At 45.0% G+C, this 24,166-nt stretch overlaps 1 protein-coding gene across 1 annotated transcript in view; it reads right to left on the bottom strand.

Moving 5' to 3' along the window:
* The window catches only part of ICOS (inducible T cell costimulator), a 70,729-nt gene extending 52,042 nt beyond the window's left edge, over positions 1-18,687 (bottom strand). The window contains exon 1 of the mRNA XM_069615552.1: positions 18,428-18,687. Coding sequence (XP_069471653.1) covers positions 18,428-18,467 — 40 coding nt within the window. The 5' untranslated portion in view covers positions 18,468-18,687. The remainder of the gene's footprint in view (positions 1-18,427) is intronic.
* Between the last annotated feature and the right edge of the window lie 5,479 nt (positions 18,688-24,166).

Raw genomic sequence — 24,166 nt, 5'->3', positions numbered from 1 at the left:
AGGCTGCCTTATTCCTCTTCAGAAGTGTCTGCACTGTCCATAATGCTCGCTGCTGCTCTTCTGAGGGATGCAGGTACAGCCTCACTCCTCTTCAGAAGCTCCTGGACTGTCCATAATGCACGCTGCTGCTCTTCCGAAGGCTGCCTTATTCCTCTTCAGAAGTGTCTGCACTGTCCATAATGCTCGCTGCTACTCTTCCGAAGGCTGCCTTATTCCTCTTCAGAAGTGTCTGCACTGTCCATAATGCTCACTGCTGCTCTTCTGAGGGTTGCCAGTACTGCCTCAGTCCACTTCAGAAGTGCCTGTACTGTCCATGATGCACGCTGCTGCTCTTCCGAAGGCTGCCTTATTCCTTTTCAGAAGCTCCTGGACTGTCCATAATGCACGCTGCTGCTCTTCCGAAGGCTGCCTTATTCCTCTTCAGAAGTGTCTGCACTGTCCATAATGCTCACTGCTGCTCTTCTGAGGGTTGCCAGTACTGCCTCAGTCCACTTCAGAAGTGCCTGCACTGTCCATGATGCACGCTGCTGATCTTCTGAGGGTTGCCAGTTCTGCCTCAGTCCACTTCAGAAGTGCCTGCACTGTCCATGATGCACGCTGCTGCTCTTCCGAAGGCTGCCTTATTCCTCTTCGGAATTGCCTGCAGTGTCCAAAAAACATGCTGCTGTTCATTAAAGGGCTGCCAGTACTGCCTCATTCCTCTTCAGAGTTGCCTACACTGTCCATGATGGATGCTACTGCTATTCCGAAGGTTGCCTCATTCCTCTTCATAAGGGCCTGCACTGTCCATATAGCATGCTGCTGCTCTTCGAGGGCTACAAGTACTCATCATCATCATCACGTCTATCCGGATTTGCATATAAAAACAATCCATAAAACCATTACAAAATACATACAATTAAATCCCAATAAAATCAAACCATATCCAGAGCACAAAAAAGACTAAAAACAGAGAGGAGAAGAGAAAGAAGTATGGGTTTGTCTTGATCAATATATAAAAACACATTATCAGAGTAATGTATAAAGCAGTCGTTTCCTTTGACAGAGTGCTATTTGTAAATTAGAAAGTAGGGACCAGCCAACTTGTTTTGAGTTTGTCCGTAACAGGTAAGTTAAAGCAGGCCTGTATTGCACAGCACCCATTCCCATAGTAGTGGTCATATGAGCCGTTCTCTCACCTGCGCATACGGGGGACAAAAGAGAATCAGATGTGCCAAATCCTTGTATGGGGCTTTGCAAGTTGGGCAAGAACTATCTCCACCCCCCTCCCCCGGCCCATGCTGCGACCACAGCCTTTAGCAGGATGCAATTAAACCTTGCCCTAGATACGAGTACATGATCCATGGGGAATTCTGCCCATAGTAAGTAGTGCTGAGCTCCGAAGATATAATAGTCTTCAACCCTCGATTTTTTGGCCTCAGGATTTCACTGCTTTCTCTATCCAGGTGCACTTTCTCATAGAAACGAGCAGTCCATTGATTGATATCTCCCCTGGGAAGAAGACTAGTGGGTGGATACAGGTGAGTGCAGTTTATCTGCCTCAGCTGCTTCCTGATATTAGCCAACCACAGGATCTTATCTCCCGTGCCCTTGACTATCAGCAAGATGATCAGTTCCCGAGTGAGTTTCGCCCTACTCTTACCCCACAATCCGAGCCAGTGTAATACAGGCTGCAGGAAAATCGCATCACTAATTGGAGTACAGCTCAATTCCATCAACACTCTGAAATTGGTTGCAGAAGTCAGAAGCCCCAGTAGGTTTTTCAGGAATTGGTTCTCCAGAATCTGGACCGCGTTAATGTTAGAATAACCCCATGACTCAGTCACGAAATTAGAAACTGATGCTGATTTTCCTTTGTACAACTGTAGCAAGGGGGCTACTGGCTTTGCTTTGAACATGTATATGGCCCTAGAGGCCCCACCCAAAGCCTGCTTGAACTGCAATGCCTGTTTATTTACGTGGACCGTCGCACCCATGTTTGTAGAGAATCTAGCACCTAAGTTATCAAAGTGGTCAACCGTGGGGATAACAGTGTTCCTACAGTAGATGGCTCTAAGGTTAATCCTTCAACTCCCCTTCCAACAAGACATCACCGCCGACTTAGCTGCACTTACAACCACATCCAGGCCCTCCATAAAGGCAGCATATTCCGAAATGAGTGCCTGTAAGGCCATTGGAGTGCGGGCCATCACTACAGAATGATCCGCATATACCACAACTGGTAGTGGGCGACCACCCAGCTTTGGAACATCGGGGGATGAATTAAGTAGGTGCTTTTAAAGTCCATTTTTGTATAGACATGGCCATCACACATCCCTGGCGCACCGCCAGTTGTACTTTGAAGGAGCTTGTGCAGCGCCCATTAACTCTGCTCCTCACACAGGCTTGCATGCTACCATGTACTCTCACCATAAGGTCCATCACTGGACCCGGGCAATTCATGGACCTGCGCATGTCCTAGAGCTTGGCATGATTGACTTTGTCAAATGCTGTGCTCAGGTCCGTGAATGCCAAATATATTGGCTCCTCCTTCAAATAAAGTGAATGTGCCAGTACCAGGTAGAGATTGAGTGCCCGTTCTGCTGTACCCAACCCTGGCCTAAATCCCAACTGAACCTGGAAAATAACTTTGCTACTCACCACCCATTCCTCCAGTCGGGCCAATATGGCACGGCCCAATATTTTGAAGATTGTGTGCAGGAGTGAGATGGGTCTATATGAGACAGGGGAAGCCTGGGATTCTTTTCTTGTAAATTGGCTGAATTACTCCCATGGACCATGATGGTGGAATTCCTCCTCCTGCACATATATTAAACCCTTGAGTTAGCACTGGTGGACAGAGATCTGGCTCCATTATGAATAGTTCTGCAGGACGTTATCTGGACCCGGAGCTCGATTGCCTCGTTGGCAACCAATGGCCTTCTTTATTTCATCCACTGAGAACAGAATACTATCCCCAGTGCCCATCTCATCACTATGTTCCGGCCTACGCCAACTTGGTAGATTTATAAAAAGGGCCCTTCTGGGCGATTTTCCATAACAATTTGGAGTCATTGTCCCATGCGGCTATCACTCATGCTTCCCATGCTTCTTGCTCTATTTCTCTTTTTCTGGTGGCCAGGAATTTCTTATAGTTTGCTCTGGCACTTACAATGGTAGCATTGGATGCACTGGTGCTATGCAGAGTATATAGTAAGTTCTTCCTGGCTCTAGTGCAATCAGAATCAATGTAAAAATCAAAATTAAAATGTATTTAAATGTAATAAAATTGATGTCAAATAAAATTAATGAATTCCTAGTTCATAAAATCCACATTAAAAAGTTAAAACTGAGGTTGGGAGCAAAGAAGCATCCTGTGCAAAGTTTGCATCGGAACTGAACCACTAAAGAGCCACCTTGGTTAAAAATAGAGTCAGTTAGGGCAACTCTCCAAGTGTTCCAAGTGTTCTGAGTCCCTGAATCTCGAAGATAGCAATCAAGGAAAGCCACCAACCGACCTAGGTCGTAATACCTTTTTGTCAGCCACCAGGCCATTGTGAGGGAGAGCAAGCTTGCAGCCTTCAAGGGACCCAGTGGTCAAATGAGCCTAACGATAGTCCTTTGGTAATAAGATACTGCAAAGCATCACAAAAACGGGGGCCCACTCGGTGCAGATCACTACAGCTTCACCACAGCTTGTTAAAGCACGCTTTATAACCCAAATAACAAATCAAACCATCCACAGTGATTGGTAAGCAGGGAACGCCCCGACAGCTTGAGGAGCTGCCTTAGTCTATCTGTCCCCCCTGCCTCCCCGAAAGAGTCTGAGTAGGAGGAACAGTTAGGCAGAAATGTGCAAATAGGCACAACTTCATCGAAGTTTTAATTCCAAAATGAATTCCAATAACGAGCAAGTCGTAGATTTGAAAGTCTTTAAGCCTGGAACCAAGTGGCAACTGGAGAAAAAGGCTTCCTGCAGGGTGAGTTATCTGCAGTGGTAATAGTGAAGAAAGATTGGAGAAGGAAGAGAGTTAACCTCCTCACGTCTGTGTATATAATTATGGTTGCCCTAATTTCACAATGTTCCACAATTTTCATTTATTTATTTTGATTTATTTATGTATTGTGTGTTACAGTACAAATATGCACTTTTCACACATTCTCACAAAAATAGATTTAACAAATTCCTTAAAAAACAATTACACACATTTATTTCCACCCATGAGACCTACATACCTAAAAATCATCAAACAACATATAATCTACAATCCATTGTTACAATCTAACGATATATAAAAGAATATATATACACCACAAAAACTTACAAATTCCACTAAACATGCATTTAAAAACTCTAAAAGCCTACTTGCAAAAGAAATGTCATTAGTGTTTAAAATTCTGATCCAAGGATCCTGTTTCGTTGTTCTGATATTAAGTTGCGTGATATGTCCCCTTAATGTACACAAAGCGGGACATTGGACACATAGGTGTTTTAGGGTCTCTACCTCCTGAGCCGACAAAGTCTCTGATCCCTGGGAACCTCTGTCTGTCTGCCCAAAACTTCTTGGGTTGGCAGTAAGTTAACTTTATTCTCAAAATGTGAGTCCTAAATAACCTTGACAGATGCTTTTTCAAGTAAGGCGCAACATTATTGTAATTCTTAATTGACCAAACAAAGTGGTCTCCAAAGCATTGATAATTCACCAAGTTCTCTCTTAAACAATTCCACACATATCTAAATCGTTTCTGCTTTACCATATGTGTCATCGCTATAAGGTCTTGTGTTGAGGCCTCTATTTTTAACAATAGGTGCAGACAATATGCCCCCCATTCTGTTAGGACCTTGCACCAGCCTTTGTGCCGTACTACGCTAAGTCTTTCATAAATTGAGGCAACTGGGGGGGCAATATACTTAACAACATTTTGAACTTTCCCCAGTCAATCAGAGTCTGAATAGGAAGCTGCCCTAATTCATACAATATCACGACCAGTGGCACAGATGACGGGAGGCGGAGAACCCCTCTCTAGAGTTTTGCCTCCAATTTTGACCAGGCAATTTCATCATCCCTTGTTTGAGTGCCAAACATACATTTTGGACAATTTGCTGTTTAAACAACTTTAAAACTGGAAGGAATGAAAATCTGCCAAATTTGAAGTCAAAATGTCAGAGCTGCGTTGTCACAACCATAAACTCTGCCTTGAGGTTGGTTGCTGGGTCTGTCCCTCCCTTTTTATCATATACCCTAGGTACTTATACTTATTAACCACCTCAAGGCAACAGCCCCTCAAATTCCAGGAAACGTTTCTCTGTTCAGTCCCCCCCTTCAACACCAATACTTTTGATTTTGCTGTGCTTACTGAGAAGTCCAAGTTACCCAAAAAGTCCTCCATCGCATGTAGGGCTCTCTGTAGGGCCAACTGGAGTCAAGTTGCAAATGACTATGTCATCTATGTACATTAGGTGCTGTATTTTAACCTCACCAAACCTAGCAGGGTTAGTACTCACGGGGCTCCAACTGGCTTTATTCCCTTAATATAGAAACAAAAGAGGAAGGGAGCCAGGACACGCCCTTGGCGCAAACCCCTATTTGTCTCTATCCAACACGTATAAGATCTGTGGGCATTTAATCTAACTTTTAACTTTCTGCCCATATGGAGAGCCTCCAAAATCCCTATCAGTGGAAGAGGATAACCATTTTCAAACAATCTTTTCCATAAAACAGCTCTGTTTATATGGTCAAAAGCCTTACTGATGTCGAGGAACGCCAAAAATACTGGCTTGCCTTGAACCTTTGCCTGTCGGGCAGTATTTCCAGAACAAAACTACTCAAGGAGGTTCCCATTCCCTTGCTGAAACCTGTCTGGAATGGTTCCAGGCAATCACCTTCACTTGCCCAAATCTGGAGTTCCTTCAGAATCATTTTGGCATAAATGTAATTTGATACGTCCAACAGTGAAATAGGTCTATAAAATAGAGGTGATGATCTATCTCCCCGTTTAAATATCAGTACTATTAGTGCCACAGACCAGGTTTCAGGAAACTCCCTTTTAGACAAAATATTCGCAAACATATTTACAATAATTTGCACCATAAGAACACATTTGGTTTAAGGGTAAAATTTGAAAGGCCGCCAGAGGCATTTGATTTCTTGCTCACTTTTATCAGTTGAGCGATGTCATCGAAATTCCAATGAATAGCCTCCTTCCAACTGGTCTGCAGAAACGCAGAATCCTGATTAAACCTGGGCTTCACATAGGGGTCAGTAAAGTGCTTTACCCCGACTTCCTCAGATATCCCATGGGTTTCCAAAAACCTCCCTTGAGGCTTTATCAATTGCCAAAATCTACCACAGTTGTTGCCAAACATACAGGCTAGGATTTTCTCAACATCATCGTTGATGTTCATAAAAAAATGTCCGACCCTTCACCCAGTTCCAACAGCTTTGCTTTGTTGCATGAACCTCGTTACCACAACCTCTGGGGTCCTTCTTCCGCAACCCTTTTATCTCCAATCGCATTTGTATTTACCAAACCTGCACCTGTGCATCAAAACCGTGAATAACCCCCACCTTCACTGCCCCCTTGTTCAATGCTCTTTCTGTGGTAAGACCACCCAATACTGACGCTATAGAGGAGGAGAAACCTTCCGGGGAACAAAGAAAACCAATCCCCTTTGCACATAACTCCCACACTCTCATTCTCAAAGGCCCTTGCCAGCATTGGTGACCATTTAACCACATGGTATCTTGGATTTCTTTCCACCATAAGTGGGATGTTCTTCTCTTGGTTTTTCAATGGGAGAGCAATTTCACAGGTAATCAATGAGTCGTCACTTATCTTCAATTGTTTCATCAAAAGAGTTCTGTCCCTCTGGAACAAATCGGAAGAGAGGAACATGTAATCTATGGTAGATTTCCACAGACCATTCTGCAATGTAAAACTGGGCAGTATGTCCCTCTGGAGTTGGCTGTTTAGCCCCACAATGACCGATGGAGCAAGGAACGCCCGACGGCCTGGAGCCGCCAAAGTCCAACTCCCCAACCTGGCTCCCACCTTCTGTTCCACAGAGTTGACTGTACAATGGCTTTACGATGACTTTACTGCAGCTGGGAGGCACACAAAAAAGTAGGCTACAGACACTCACCGTCAGAAAACAATCTCCAATAATCCAGTTCCTGAAGTCCTGAAGTCGAAATCAAGCCCTCTTATCCCAGGGCTGGCTGTGATGTTGACAGCAAAATTCCAAGCAGTGTCCCCTCAAACCTGCAGCATCCTCAGACTGCGCTGACTGCGGGGGACTCGAACAGGACTCTGCCACGCTACACAACAACCGTAGGTGTTGGTAGACAAGCTCTGCCTCCTCCTGCGGAAAAGTGTAGATAGACTGCTCAGGACTCCCGGGGGACTGCGCTGACTGCAGGGGACTCGACCAGGACTCCACCACGCTATGCTACAACCTCAGGTGTTGGTAGACAAGCTCTGCCTCCTCCTGAAGAAAATAGTAGACAGACTGTTCAGGACTCCCGGGGGACAGCGCTGACTGCAGGGGACTTGACTAGGACTCCACCATGCTCTGCTACAACCGCAGGTGTTGGTAGAAAAGCTCTGCCTCCTCCCTCCTGGGGAAAAGAGTACACAGACCGCTCAGGACCCCTGTGGGACTGTGATGACTGTAGGGGACTCGACCAGGACTCCCTACAAGTACTGACCATTCCTCTTCAAAAGAGGCTGCACTGCCCAGACTGCAAGTTGCTTTCCTTCTGGGGGCTGCCAATACTGCTTCATTCCTCTTCAGAAATGCCTGCACTGTTCAAAAGTAATAATACAGGGTGCTTGGCTAGGTCCTGATATGCCCAGGAGGGTGAACGTATATTCAAACAGCAAATCAGGATGGGAGACCCACACTTTTGAAATTCAGGATAATTTTAGTTTAATCTCTGAATTTTGGTGATGATACATATAATATATCAATTGTTAGCATAATAACAGACAGACGGACAGTTGTACATTTGATATGTAGGTGTACCACTAGGTACCACCCTCAAGAGTGTGGAGGGTGCAAGCCTTCTGATGATGCAAGATCTCTTGGATACACAGTTAACAAGGGTTTACAACACAAGAGTGAATGCAGCCCAGGACCTCAGTTGGTCCATGGGTATAGTCATAGGGAAAGAAAACACAACAATAGGTGTGTACAAGTATGCAAGGGGTGGAGTTGTGTCATACATCGACACTGTAGTGTTTCGGCCACAGGGTACGAAGACTGGACGTAGGTGACTGGGATGGCCTTCTTCAGGATGGAGGTGAAGGGATGAAACACTGTCCGTGGGGTATCTGTGGGATTCAATGACAGATAGTTTAGGGGGTGTGGGATCTCCAGAGTTAATTGGTGATTTGCGGACAGATGCAAAGAGTAAGCACCAGAGAATAGAAGCTTACCGTGAACCGACAAGCGGTGCAGCGGTAAGGGCTTCTGAGAGTCTTCGACCATGAGAGTCTTGAGCCTGAAAAGGAGACTTCCACCCTATGGAACCTACCATCGTGGTCGGCCATTTCAGCTGCGGACATTGTGTGACCTGTAAATTCACCAAAACCAGTAAAACCTTTGGCCACAATGATTTCCATTGGACCCTACAGAACCACACAAATTGTGAAAGCAGACATGTGATCTATGTCATCGAATGCCCGTGCAATTTACTATACATTGGCAAAACTATCAGGCCAATTAAACAACGCATCAGCGAACACAGGTTTTGAATCAAAAATTGTGTGGCAGGAAAACCTCTAGTTGACCATTTTCACAAAAAAGGACACAGCAACGAACAATTCACATTGATGGTCCTTCAGCAACTTAACCCACAGAAACGAGGGGGTGACATCAATTTGGCCCTCACCCGACTTGAACAAATGTGGGCCCATAGACTGAATACAGTAAAAAACGGTCTCAACATTACCATTAAATGGAAACATTTTTGGACGTAACTGCCACCACTGTCTCCTTTCAACCCTAAGTGATTCTTTAATTCTTTAATTAGTAACCAGGAATATGCACATTCTGTTTTTGAACATTGAATTGCAAATCGTCACCCTGAATATGCACATGCTGGTATTTGAACATTGATTGGCTTTTAAAACGTATGCCACGCTCATCCACTTTTATGTGCTTGTATTTGTCACTCCAGCCACCACCCAAGCCAGTGACTATGGGCTTGCACCTGTACTGTATTTTCATAACCTTGCGCGTGTTCAGCATTGAATCGCTGCACACACCTCGGCACAGCCGCCACTCACGGAATCAACATAGTCAGTCACGTCACTATTGAACTTGCTATGAACTGTCATTACATTGCGCAGTACACCATGCATTCTGGTGCATTTACACAACGACCATCCAGTTCGACTACACCCTCCGGACTACATTTCCCAGCATCCTCTGCCCGGAGCCAACGTTGATTGACAGGGCTTGTCCCTCTCCAACACACGGCACTCCCATTGGCCCACGTGCTTGACAGCTGATTGGACCGCCCGATCTGGGGGCGGGTACTTCCTGTGACTTGCAGCTTTTTAGTTTCACTTTCATTTGCACACGCCGCGACGCTACAGCTAGACGCTTCTGCTCCGGTAACCAAGTACGTTTTTTAAGAATTGCAAATTGTTTCTCAACTACTCGCTGGCCCATAGTCTATTCTGGGACACTCCACGTCCCTCACACGATTTCACTCAGCCTTCAACCTCATGCCTGTTATCTTTTGGCTTTTCACTGCTCTCTCATCTGCTGCACAGTGACCATGACAATTGCTGGGACCTACAGGCACCTTCACCCGGCACTCCCTCAGTTATTCATTTTTTCTGGATTACTTTGACCACATAGCTCAACCACACGGGCACCATAAACCACGATGTATTCCTCCCTCCATGCGTCTCCTACGCATTGCACCTCATGGAGGCTCCTGCCTTGTAGTCAACTTGGGCGCATATAGGCTATTTTAGCCTCCACTCGAACCGGACATCACACACGTTCTGGTTCTGTTGAATCGGCCTCCTGGCTCCTTCAACCCTGATCAGGTATGTACCACCCCTGACAGGTCAACCTTTTCTGTTACAAGACCAAGACCACTAGTAGCTCTTGCCTTTTCCTTCCAGTTGCTGGTGCCATTGATTGACGGTACCGCCATCTGTAGACTCCGGTTCCAGATACGGTTCTTTGGACTAATTCCATCAGCAACAGTGGCCATTGGGCCACCGCCTTCACCTGACTTCCGCATAGTCGAAGACTCTCAGAAGCCCTTATCGCCGCACCTCTTGTCGGTTCAAGGTAAGCTTCTGTTCTCTGGTGCTTACTCTTTGCACCTGTCCTGACACCAATTGGTCACTAATAAGTTGCGCAAATCACCAATTAACTCTGGAGACCCCACTCCTCCTAAACTATCTGTCATTGAATCCCACGGATACCCCACGGACAGTGTTTCATTCCTTCACCTCCATCCTGAAGAAAGCCATCTCAGACACCTACGTTCAGTCTTCGTACCCTGTGGCCGAAACACTACAGTGTCGATCTATGACACAACTCCACCCCTTGCATACTTGTACACACCTGTTGTTGTGTTTTTTTCCCTATGACAATACTCATGGACAAACTGAGGTCCTGGGCTGCATTCACTCTTGTGTTGTAAACCCTTGTTAACTGTGTATCCAAGAGATCTTGCACCATCAGAAGGCGTGCACCCTCCACACTCTTGAGGGTGGTACCTAGTGGTACACCTACAAATCAAATGTACAACTGTCCGTCTGTCTGTTATTATGCTAACAATTGATATATGTATCATCACCAAAATTCATAGATTAAACTAAAATTATTCTGAATCTCAAAAGTGTGGGTCTCCCATCCTGATTTTTTGTTTGCATTGTTCATAATGCATGTTGCTGTTCTTTCGAAAACTGTAAATACTGCCTCGTTCCTCTTCAGAAGTGCCTGCACTGTCCGTAATGCATGCTGCTGTTCTTCTGAGGGCTGCCTGTAATGCCTCAGTCCTCTTCAGAAATGCCTGCACTATCCAAAAAGCATGCTACCGTTCTTCTGAGGACTGTGACTAATGCCACAATCCTATTCAGAAATGACGGCATGGCACATAATGCACAGTGCTGTGTTTCCGAGTACTGACAGTACTGCCTCATTCTTCTTAAGAAAGGCCTGAACTGTCCATAATACCTACTGCTGTTCTTCAGAAGGCTGCCAGTACATTCTTCGTCAGAAGTGCCTGCACTGTCTATAATGTATGCTGCTGTTCTTATGAGGACTGCAATTACTGCCTCATTCCTGTACAGAAATTCCAGCACTGACCTTATTGGATGCTGATGTTCTTCCAAGGGCTGCAAGCACTTCCTCATTCCTCTAAAGAAGTGCATGCACTGTCCATAATGTATGCTGATGTTCTTCTGAGGACTACGAGCACTGCCTCATTCGTATACAGAAGTGCCTGCACTGTCCATAAAGGATGTTTCTGTTCTTCTGAGGTCTGCCTGTACTGGCTCATTCCTCTTCGGAAAGGCCTGCACTGCCCATAATTCACGCTGTTTTTCTTCAGAGGGCTGCCAGTACTGCCTCATTTCTCTTCAGAAATGCCTGCACTGTCCATAATGCATGCTTATGTTTTTCAGAGGACTGCAAGTACTGCCTCATTCCTCTTAAGAAGTGCCTGCACTATCCATGATGCATGCTGTTGTTCCTCTGAGGACTGTGAGTACTGCCTCATTCGTATTTAGAAGTGCCTGCATTGTCCATAATGAATTCAGCTTATGCATCATGAAATTGCGTAGATGTGGCTACCCTAAAACAGTGGTCAGCAAAGCTGCAAAGAGGGCTTCTCTGTTGTTATTATATAAGCCCTCTTGGCAGCTATCCTAACCAGTTTTTTAGGGTAGCCACATCAATGCCATTTCTTGGACAAACTATTAGCCTCTTTCTTAAAAGCCTCTTTTTGACTACTATTTCTTTTAAGAAGAAGAAATTATCCAAAGGGCAGGTTGTCCCTAAGGTGTTTAATATGGTGGCTCATGTAGTCCAACAGAGAATTGCGATCCGTAGGGGTTGTGTTAGGGTTTAACCACTAAATGCCCATCTTCATGGAAGATGGTGATATCCAAAAATGGGAAAAGTCATTACTTATAGCCTTAGTGAATTTGATGTGACGATTCCACTTAGGCTGGGTATATTAGTCCTAATGGTGTTTTACAACCTAACAGCTCTAGATTGTGCACCTTATTTATCAGGGATCATTATAACTGTTGCCTAGGGTAGTTGTATCCCATGTAGCATACTCCCGGAGTTAAGGATTGACCATCTGTTCTTATTTTCACCTTACTGTTCAGGTTTGGAAACCCCTTTCCAAGATGGCCGCCTAGCAGCAACCTTGGGCTCTCCTATTTATATAGCCAGAGAGTATCCATGGCTACCCTAGTAGCCACCGACTGAACGCGGTACACAAGACAGTGTAGACTGCACAGTGCATATTCTGCTCCCCGGTTAGGATCCCAGGCGCTTTCCGCTCCCTTTGATGATGTTCTTTAGTGGGTTAGCAAACACGGTGTGGGGTTTATTGAGTCCTTGTTGCATACACGCTACAGTGGTTTCTGTGTCCACTCACACAAGGTTTGCTTAGCAACCAGTGAGTTGGACCAGGCTTTGGTGGTTTCCAGCTCCATTACATGTGCCTAAGGGTTTATGTTTATGTTCCAGCTTCTCTACTTTGCCTTTGAGAGGTGTTCTTATTATCCTTTGCCAGAATCCCCATAGGAGTCCCCAAGACATCTATATTTGGTGAGTTCCATTCTTTACCAGCCACTATGGTTCTACAATATGTTTACTAATTGATTTGCACTTATTCAACTGTGATTGAGACGTAGACAATGAACAAGCTAGGTTCGTTAGTAGTTTTGTAAACACCTTTGGGCTTATAATAACAACAGAGAAGCCCACTTGGCAGCTTTCCTGACCAGTGTTTTAGGGGAGTCACGTCTATGCAATTTCTTGGATAAAATATAAGCAACCAGTGAGCAGCACTGTGCTTTGCACCCACTCACAATTCAGTCACTACGAACTTGTGAGTTGAGTGACATAGATGATAGGCACACATTACTATAGTCGTAGTCTTCATTATACTGTTTCTGGATATTTTTGTGGTGAGACTGACACACACACAGTTCCTTCTCCTCCCACTAGGTTCTCATTCAGAAGAGGCCTTGTACGTGTTCTAAGGGCGAACACGCGTTTGCCTCTCCAAGGCTTTTCATGGCACTGCTGTTTTAGCATTATTGCTGACTTCAGTGTTTCTCCACATAAGGTAGATGGAGTTTTTTCCTTCACGAGAGTTGCTGTAGAGTACTGCGGTTTGGCGGTTTCCAGCTCCATTACATGTGCCTTTGGGTTTATGTTTCAGCTTCTCTTATTTGCCTTTTTTGAAGTGCACTTATTTGGACCTTTGGCACACTGCCCATAAGAGTTCCCAAGAGATCTATATTTGGTAAGTTCCATTCTCCAACAGCCACTATGGTACTACACTTTCTTTACTAATCGATTTGCACTTACTGAACTGTGTTTGAGGCATTGAGAACGAACGAGCTAGGTTGGTTGGTAGTTTTGTAAACACCTTTGTGTGTTTCCACAGATTGTTCACAGTCATGGCTTATTAGCAGATGTGCTTCCTGTGAAATTCTGCTAAGCCACTACCCACCCGAGGTAATTATGTTAACTTTTTCCTTTCCTCAGGTTTGGGTGAGGGTTTTAAACCAATTAATTACATTTATGAAAGCAGTAATGGCTATTTTTCTTTCTTTTCTTTTTCATCCTATAGTGTGGAAGAAGTCACGTGTCTGTGAGAAACATTAGCTCTGAACTCAGTCCAGAGAATTTTAAAGGGTTGTATAACTATAGATACCCTGCATTATCAGTGACCTGTTTATACTGCTCCTGAAGAATGTTCACCACTCTCAGGATTATGAACAGAAACATGATGAGCGCTGGCCGATGCTAATTTGCAAAGGCATATGTAAACTTCAGCTACATTGAGTCATAATGACTCTAGAAGTTTGTTAGTTATAAACTGTATCAACATTGTTCAGGTTTTATATATTACGGACTGTTCCTACCTCGTGAGTAGACAAGTCACTTTTTTGCATAGCTTACACATTGTCCTTATTGTTTACACTATATTTTGCTGTGCATGTTTAGTCTCTGCATGTTTTTTCTATTTATACCTAGAATATTTGTATTTTTATATATACCTTATTTTTTTGGATTTGGATTTTAATATTTTTTATAAAAAAATGTGTTTTCCATATTTTCCTTTGATTAATTTTGTTTAGCTTGTTCTGCACTCTGGTATTTCTAGCTGCACTATAGGTTGCCACCCTTTCCCTACCTTGTTGCTTTGTTTTATTGTTCTTATGACTGGGAAGCGGTTGGGACTGCACGGTTATTTGTAAACTGGTGCGCCCCGGTGTTCGCCTGAATGTTTTTGTGTGACTGTCCATGCATGCCAGCCAGGCAGGGGTGCGCAGACTCAGTGAGTCTTAGACACACCGTGTCTGTTGCGCACAGACAGGCAGTTGGGCAGCATAGGAGACTGGTGGCAAACTGAGACTTTGTTCTGGTCCCCTTGGCATGAAGCAGTCGGGACCAGTAGTCCTCCTCTCTTCTGGTGTCTCGGCTCAAGGTGAGCAAGTTAAAGCCAGGCAACTTGTTCAATCTCACTGTGCGTCTGTGGAAGTGGAAAAAAGGATCTAGTGGTACTCTGAGTGCCTGCATCCAAAAAGGAGGGAGTGAGATGGTCAGACAGATGTCCGAGAGACAGGTGGGGGGAAATGTTGAGGGGAGTCTGACCAGGATCACAAACAGTTTGATAGTTGGATTTCAAGGTCTAGAGTAATAATGTCTTATAGCGTTTACTTACAAAAAACGCAAATTGCATACTAGATCTACATGACGACATGTAAATCCTAAAAATGTTAAGCCAAAGAAGATCATTGTGGCTTTCATTTTCAGATCCTGAATGGTGAATTATAAGTCCCAGAATGCAAGATAATGCCAACCTGAAATGTCTAGTGAACACCCCAGTACTTTCAGTGATTTAGGACATGTAAGAAAAGACATGGGACCTCATTATGACTTTGGAGGTAAGCATGGCGCTATTAGCGCCATGGCTGCCTCCAAAATCGTGTCCGGGTCCGGTCTGGTGGAGTGGGGACTTACCGGGACATCCCGCCCTTGGCGGACCCAATAAGTCCCAATTCCAAATGCCATTCCCTGCTTGTAGCAGGCCCGTATTTAGCACCCTGGTCCCCTAACGGGACCCGTAAAGGACGTGTGGTCCGACCACACCGGTGCCCGGTATCCCTTACTGCCCACCTCAGAATGAGGCCCATGGTGTCATCAGCAAAGATAGGTAAGCAGATTCTTTGTCACAAACCTCCAGCACGTTTTCATCATGATGTTGAAAACATTTGATTAGTGGGTTAAAGAAACTTTATTGTTTTGCATTTCAAGATAGTAGACATCATGAATATAACTAAAGCTCCAAATGGGCACTTTGTGGTGCTCACTTTAACTTGCACTGATTTGCAAAGTAACTGGTGTTTTGTGAGCTCTTTTTAAATTGGAAATGTTCCATCATGCATTTGAAAGGCTCTGCCGCTGAAAGGTGTTTTCACCCTGAGCACCTTAACGACCTGCATTGCCACGCACGCTGTGTGTGTGTGTGTGTGTGTGTGTGTCTGCCTAGCTGTGACTTCGGAAACTGTCGCTCTTGAACGCCCTGCTTGAGCCGATTCTATATTTGGCTCAGGAGAAAGAGAAACTATCAAGGATGTGTTTCCTGAACCTTTGAAGTAAAGGTATGCTCTGTGAAAATTAAAAGAGCTAGTGGTACGGCTTACCAATGATTTATACTACTCGTCCATCCCTGGCCTAACCTGTAAAAATTGCCAAGCCCAGTCCCTATTATATCAAAATGGTCCGCTCTTCAGAGTAATTTAGTTCTCAGTAGGGGCACTTCAAGAAATCTGCACTCATGGTGTAATTGGCGATAGCACTGCTTCATTTATAGTAATAGGGTGCTCTGGCATATAGTGCATCACAATTGGTTTCTTGGCACACTCATGTCAACTCTACTTAAAGAAATAGGACCTCTAATCTGTATCCCCCATCTATGCTGTGGTATGTGTATTCTGCTCACTGCACCAGCTGTGTCGCTTTCATCGGTGGGCTCGTGGTGGGCCGATCTAGCACTGAGCCGGGCCGCCGGCGCTGCAAGCCCCGGCATTAGTGAGCCAAGATTATTTGGGCCCTGGCACTTATTTACTTACAAATTAAGCACTGCAGCTCTACTAGGGGCAGGCACTGTCAAGGCCCCGTTCTTCGGGACCCTGAGGACTCTGAGGAATTGCAGAAAGGGCCCTGAGAAGGTGGACCAGCAGTGATACCACAGACCTCTGATAGGGCATTTTGTAGAACATCAGATCTAAGTAGAGCCAATTATTGAGGGGCAGTTGCTCCGGACGTAGTACAGGCCGGCCCCAGCCAGCAAAGGCAAGCCCTGAGGAACTCTGAAGGGAGTCCGGGCATCACCGGCAGCAGCACATTAAGTCACCCCTGTCTACGGCTCCTAGAAGCATGGATGTGCAAATGGCGGATTAAGCCCCTGAAGAGGTCTAGGAATCAAGGGCAAAGGTGAACAATACAGGTAAACAGTGAAGGGGTATTTAAAAAGATTTCAGGAATGCTCCAGCAGCCTGGTGCTTCAGGGCTTCAGCATTGTCTCGGGAGGATAGCTCAGGGGCAAAGTGCTCGCCTTGGAAGCAAGACGACATGGAACAACACAGATTCTATCCCCGGGTCCGCGCTTAGAAACCTCTGGGTATTAAGCGCGTTAAAAACAACCTATGATATCATATCATATCATTGAAAGCAGTGCTGCTGAAATGTGCTTCTACAACCCCCTTCTGAAAAGTGAAGGTACTGTTACGTTAAACATTACAGCAGTCGCGCTGAGAAGTTGTTCAACTGTCCCATTAAAACTACAGCTGTTAAGTAACAAAGGCCTGCTACTGTCTAATTAATAGCATTGCAGCACTAAAGCAAATTGCTGGTGGTGGCCTACAAAAAGATCTCCTGGGGCGTTTTAGCACTGTGGAATTAAAGTACTATATTCACCATCACAAGTATCAATCATACTTCTTTACACTATATGGAAATTTAGCGAATAAGTGCAAGCACTTCAGAATTAACCTTAACACAGTACTGCTGTGAGGTGCAGGTTGTGTCCCATTCATAACCTGCAGTTTTGCTGAGCCTTCTTTAGGTTGTCCTATAAAAGTACTGGGGTCCTGCTGAGAAATATAGCTACTGTGCCATTAAAGTGCTGCTGACCTGCTGAGAAGTGCATGTGTCTTGTTCTTTTAAAGTGCTGCTGATCTGCTCAGAGGTTCATATGCTGTCCTATTTATAGAGTGATGTCCTGCTCAAATGTGTATCTACTGTCCCATTAAAGTACTGCTGACCTGCTGAGAAGTGTATGTTCTGTCCTATTCAAGTACTTTTGCCCTGCTGAAAAGCACAAGTTCTTTCCTGTTAAAGTACTGCTGACCTACCAAGAAGAGTATCCACTTTCCCATTGACATACTGCTGACCTGCTGAGAAGTGCATGTACTGTCCCAAGTAGTGTTGACCTGATCAGAAGTGCAAGTACTTTCCTATCAAAGTACTTTTTAACTGCTGAGAAGTGCAAGTGCGTTCCTGTTAAAGTACTGCTGACCTGCTAAGAAGAGAATGCACTGTGCCATTGAAGCACTGCTGACCTGCTGAGAAGTGTATGTATTGTCCCATCAACGTACTGCTGAGAAGTGCATGAGCTTTCCTATAAAAGTACTTTTGACCTGCTGAGAAGTGCAAGCGCTTTCCTATTAAAGTACTGCTGACATGCTGAGAAGTGCCTGTGCTCTCCAACTAAAGTACTCTAACTCTGCTGAGGAGCATCTACACGGTGCCATTAAAATAGAGAATTCTGTTTAAAGTGCCAATATTGTCTGATTCAAATTATGGAGCCCCCCCCCTAAAGTGCCTGGCTCACACTTTCCGAAAATAAAAAAAACTAAATACAAACGTGCTTGTGCCTGAAGCCAGATTAGGGTTTCGCATTTGAGGTAAAATATATATATAAGCCGGTAAAATAGCTCAGCGGAAAAGCGCTCGCTGCTGTGATCTATGTGTGATCTGCAGGTCGCAGGGTCAAATCCCCGCAAGGCCAACTCAGCCTTTCATCCTTCCGAGGTTGATAAGTGAGTACCAACTTCGGTTGGGATGATAAATGTATGTAGAATATGTTCCCTATAAAGCACTTTGGATTAAGGCGCTTTATAAATAACAAATCATTATCATTATATCAAAATCACTTACCAGATGCAAGTTGGACGGTGGCGAGAAGAAGAAATGCCATGTTTGAGTTCAGGGCTGTCTCACAGCGACCGCCACAGTTATACCGACACTGCGTTGTGTTCTCTCAAGGGATGTCATTGAATTCACCTTTTTTTGGGCAAGGGGGTGGAAGCTGTTTTCAAAAACAGGAGAGGAAGTCTCCTTGCGGCTGTAGTGTAGACTAGTTGTGGCAAAGCTTTGTCAGCGAAATAGTGGGTGCCAGCAAAGTCGCCTTCAACCAGCACCCAGTTCTCACAGCATGGTGCGTGCCGTGATCAGAAACCTGGTCTTATCGAGAGAAAAGTATGAGGGCGTTTACCAGAATTTGATGATGTGCCTTTTAGACGAAAAGGCACTGCACTGTAGCTACTAAAATACTTCATTTGCACTGGCGCGGGCCACGGGGTCATTTTGTACTGGTGCAGGGATGTTTTGTAACACCATTTGTACCGACTGACCACGGGGCAAAAATGACGTTTGCATCCAATGACGAGATTGTAGATAACATTTTTCGCTAATTGATGCCAAACGTCCTCGCTTCCATGCGCTTTAATTTGGGCATCAGAGCTCAGGACACATTAAGAACAAGTAAATAGATAGAAAAAGCAGGGTTGCAAAGTAAAATGTTGTAAGGCATTTATTCAAAATGAAAATACGTTTTTATGGTTGTCGTTGTAAGAAAACAAAAACGAGTGGGTGATAGCCGAAGAGTAGATGCCAACGAGTTCCATAAGCGTGGCGGAGCAGGTGGTAATACTTGCCGGCAGTACCTGTTTTTCCTTTATATAAAAAAAGGCAGCAGGTGCCCAACTCTGGAAAGAACATGGCACGATAACCTGTTCAATTGTTTTTTTTCCCCACTTTGAGAGTCCGCAGCCATCGCTTTTTGCTCACTGCACAAAGGGGGAATAACCATTTGCATATCAGTCCAGCACCGAAATGCCATGCAAACCTCCAGGGGTGGACTGAGAACCAAAAGAGGCCCTGGAAATAATGTTCAAAGTGGTCCCATATTACATATTTTAAGCAAGCCCAACCCTTTTCCTGTGGGAAAATTTGGAAATACCACACCACAGAGGCCCACTGTGGAGAGGCCTACCGGGAAATCTCCAGAGTTCCCTATAGGCCAGTCCAGCTCTGCACACCTCCTTGATGAGGCCCAACAAGGCTGAAACACGTGTCTGGGGTTGCTGTTGGTACTCTTGTTCAGATAAGGTTTTCCTGGCATTTCGGTTCTGGATGGCCCTTGTGAGTGGGACAAAGACTGATATGGAAATGGTATTCCTTCTCGGTGAAAGGTACAGTGAGCAATAAGCGATGACTGTGGACACTCAAAGTGGGAAACAACCACAGAAAAGGTTATCATGCCATGTTCTATCTAGAGAGGGGCGCCTGCTAACTTTTTTTATGCCTGTTTTTCCTTTACTTTGAGAATTTGAAGACGAAGAACATGTTTGCTGCGTGTAGCTGGCTCCCCTCCAGAGATCACGGACGACTAGCTGGATTTCAGGGCTGATATAGTAGAACAGCCTAAAGGGCCATGCATGCAATTTTCAATTGAATGTGAGCTTCAAATGCAGCTCCGATACAATTGGGGAAATATGATCAAATTCCCTTTGATCAAGTTCAAATTGGGCTGCAGAGTGAAGAACTGATTTCAGAGGGTGGAGAACTGTCTTAGGGACTCCTATATAAATCGCACTACCACCATAATTCTAAGGCAAGACCAAGGCTTGAAGAACAGTACGCAGCAGAGAGTTTGGTCTATATAAGGTTTGATTTTTCTTAAAAGCGAGAATTGATAGTTTGATACTCCAGCATTTTTCTCAATATAATGTTTTCAAGATAGTCTAGAATCAATTCAGAAACCCAAAGATCTTGCCTGTAACAGTAGGGGAGGGGCTACTTCCACGGTTAATGGAGGCATCCATGTTTTGATGTTGGTTTCTTGATGGGGAGATGCAAACAGAAAACAATCATTTTTTTTGGGTTTGAATTTAAGGTTGGTCATTGTCATTCAGGACTCGGTCTTTTTTTTAAACAGTCCTATAATTTCAGAATACCATTTGGTTTGGACAAACATAAGCATAATTGTGTGCCATCAGCATACTCATGTATGCTGAACAATGTCTTGCAGTGGTTCAACATACAGATTGAAGAGTGTAGGTGCAAGAATGGACCGGTGGGGGACTCCACATATTATTAGAATGGAAGATGATCTATTAAATTTTGCTATAACGCAATGGGATTGATGCCAAATTAGCCTGTTTTGGAGCCACATACCTAATGAAGTCAATTTTGGTTAAATGAAATGAAATGTGAAGCCTGTGTTAATATGTCTACTCAAGCAAAGAAGAAATGCAAAAGATACTTTTAGCGGTAGTACAAGTAAATTCTGCAAATGCAAATGCACTTGCAAATATCACGATAATGGTCCGGAAGTCTTTATCTTCACGTAGATTTGCTTCACTCGTTCCTCGATCCCAAAATTGCCAGGACGTGTGGGCTGGAGTCCTCTTCTCCTCTCTGACTGCTATTAGTAGCGAGTGTGGCACCCATGGTTTGATGCTTCATCCCTGAAAGACTGATTGGTCGGCATGGAACCAAGTGGGGTTTCTTCATGTATGTCAGGGCATGTGTACCCTTTTGCCTATCACCCGGGCTCGATAAGCCTGTCCTCGATCGCTGAGATGTTTAGTTTTTGAGGTTCTTGGAGAAAGATGCTTCTGGTCAATGCCATGGCTGACTCTTTGACTCCAGTAAAAATAAGAATTGGGCACTCTGCTCATGGTTATGGCTTCACTGCCTTAGGCAACTTTGACAAAAACTCCTTGTTCAAGATAAAAATGTCTGAATATCAAACTACTACAAACAGTGTAGTAATCCACGGGAATCCAGTGTGAGTGAGGAATCAATGACAGCGGTTTTCCAGAGTCCTTCCAACTTGCTGGTTCTTATAGCTCACACAGATTCCATGGTTACCAAGATGGTCGGTGTGATAGGCAAAACCACTCAAAGAAGGTAAAGCCATTGACACATTGAGCAGGAAGTTTTGGACATGGTGTTCTTTGTAGGATGGAGACCAGATATGAGGTGGTAGAAGCTTAGCTAGAAATTGTATCAGGGACTAAGTCGCAAAAAGGCTTCGGAAGACAATGCAGCAAGGTTTTCACAGTATCGCAACAGTCATGTGAGATAACCAGGAGCAAATGCCATTACAAGGGTTTGTGCATGAGCCGGCTTCTGCAGCGCCCATTGGTGCATTATGCATCAAGCTAATATTCTAGCTCCCACTTAAAGACATAGGCCCTCATTACGACCCTGGCGGAAATCGAAAAACGATGGCGGAAATGTAATACCGCCATCGAATACCGCTCGGTGCGATTATGACCCGTCACCGTAAAGTACGATGCCATCAGCGACACCGTAGTGAACGCCAACGCTAACTGCACCAAGTACGCGCACGCGCGCCATGCAAAACCGTAATTACCACCATGGCGCAACGGTACGCGAATGCTGACCCTAGCGGACATTTACTTAACGCCATCAAGCATGGCGGAAAGTACCATTCCGCCATGGTGAGAATTACGGCATCGTGAACCAACCGTAAATGGCCCTACTGAGTGCCTGTACACCACTCCCTGCCCACATTGCACAACACCTCGTAGGTGCAATGAAGTTACACAATGCAACCAGTGAAATGTACAAGTCACCCATGCATGCCAACGAACAAATGAATGTAGGGGCTCCAAGTGCCTTGTGAGTGGCCATCCATATTTGGCATGGCACCATTGCCGTACTGATGCAGCACAGGCATGTGAAGGTTCAAGTACAGCAATATGAACTGAAACATGAGACAAAACAACAACAGGCCCCCATCGCTTGACACCAGCGTAAGGCAACATTCAAAGCAGTATCCTGAGGGAGACTGCACCAGCCCTGTACCCTTGCCAGTAAACAAACCAACCATCAGCATAAGCATGTACCACACAAGTTGGCAGAGTGACTGAGCAGCCAGGCTCATCTCAAGAGGGGCCAATGGGAGCTGCAGGGCACAGATGGCACGAATACAGAAGCTATTCCAATGGACATGACCTCAGTCTCCCTCCAAGAAACGCACGCAAACACAGGCACCTGTGACCAGCCATTTTCTGATAATCACATCATTCCACCAATCCACCTGGCTGACCGGCATCTGTTACACAAAAGCTAATCCCCCGCCCCTGAGCATGACATCATTAAAACAGTCATAATGGCAGCCCCCATCCCTGACCTTACTGGGCTTCGTAGGCAAACGCGGCCAGTACAGTACCACGCAACTATACTCAGAAGCCGGAACCCAATGCAGATCTTCTCACAATACACCGCTCCACAAATAGGAATATGCTACATTACTTGCAAAGAATAACGCTACACGGTTGATATCAGAATCAAATTTTAATGCACATCAAATTCACCAAGCCCATACAGCTATTAGGTCATAAACACCAAAATATTGTTCATTACTGTGGGCTGCATCCGCAATAAATGACCAGCTTCTTCTTGTGTGACGCCCTGTTCCTTCATGGTACACAGGGGCTACATTCACGTTCAAAAAGGCAACATGGAAGCGCCGAGAACCGCAGGGCCGTCCCATTAGGTAGGCACTAGTCCAGCTGAAAGGTTGATATGTAGCTCCTAGCCACTAGTACTGCGTAAGGGCATGTGGCCCATTGGCGATCGTCCCATAAGATCGTAATGGTGCTCCACTGATTAACTCGAAGCAGCAGGTGTCGGGAGTAAAAGCCATCTGCAGGAGTGGCATACAGATGGCAGCGGCAAAAGGGGAGGAGATACCTGTCACCCAAATGAAATGAAAAAGAATAGTATGGGCATCAGAACTTCATTTGTATTACTCACTTCAATGATCATACTAAATCTACAGCCATATGCATGCTAGCCCACTCAAAAGGATTATTTCCACCCAAAAATCACTTGTGAATCATAACTATATAAATCGAGGTGAAAACACTATTACAAACGAGTGTTTGTGTGCATGCGTCTGTTAAGACAGAATCCATTAGATGGGATTAGTAACGTGCATAGACACAAGTGTTTGAAGGCGCGTCGAGACAGGGAGGGTTCAACAAGGGCAGATAGACGATGGTCCCACTATGGCAGCTCTGCATCACATAGCGCAGGGGAAGGGGATAGATTCCGAAAAGCCATGTACATGGCAAACTCTCAATTAAATCATCTGTCCATGCATCCATACATCATTCCCTCATCCCGGTATAAAAACGCCTGATTATTTACTCACATCACATTTGAAATTTCCATTGAGTCTGTGCGTAATGCAGTCTGCAAAATCCACTGTGCTCCAGCCCGGAATTCTAGTGTTGTGAAGTAACATGTATTTGGGAACGTCCTGCCTTATCGTCCACTACGCTATTGCGCATCCCATACTATTCATATCAATCATTGCATTCTCGCCATGGCCCCTGTCCCAAGGACATTAAACAATAGAACGTTATATTTGCAGTCAGACCTGTGGGCGTCTCCTCGCCGCTAGCTGAAAACCGAAAGCGCTGTCCTTCGAATTCCTCATTTGCAACATCACGTCGAAAAGGCATCTGTGACCGCTTGAAATCACAAATTCATCCATGTAGTGCGGCAGTGTGTGAAAATGGCAACTGGCTTCACTCACAAATGGGACGCCCCGCCCGTCGGTGAACCTCGGTA

The sequence above is a fragment of the Ambystoma mexicanum genome, chromosome 9 (assembly GCF_040938575.1).
Source record: "Ambystoma mexicanum isolate Mex_15411 chromosome 9, UKY_AmexF1_1, whole genome shotgun sequence".
NCBI lineage: Eukaryota > Metazoa > Chordata > Amphibia > Caudata > Ambystomatidae > Ambystoma > Ambystoma mexicanum.
Note: the sequence above shows the minus strand (reverse complement) of the source record. Positions and strands in the feature narration are given on the sequence as shown.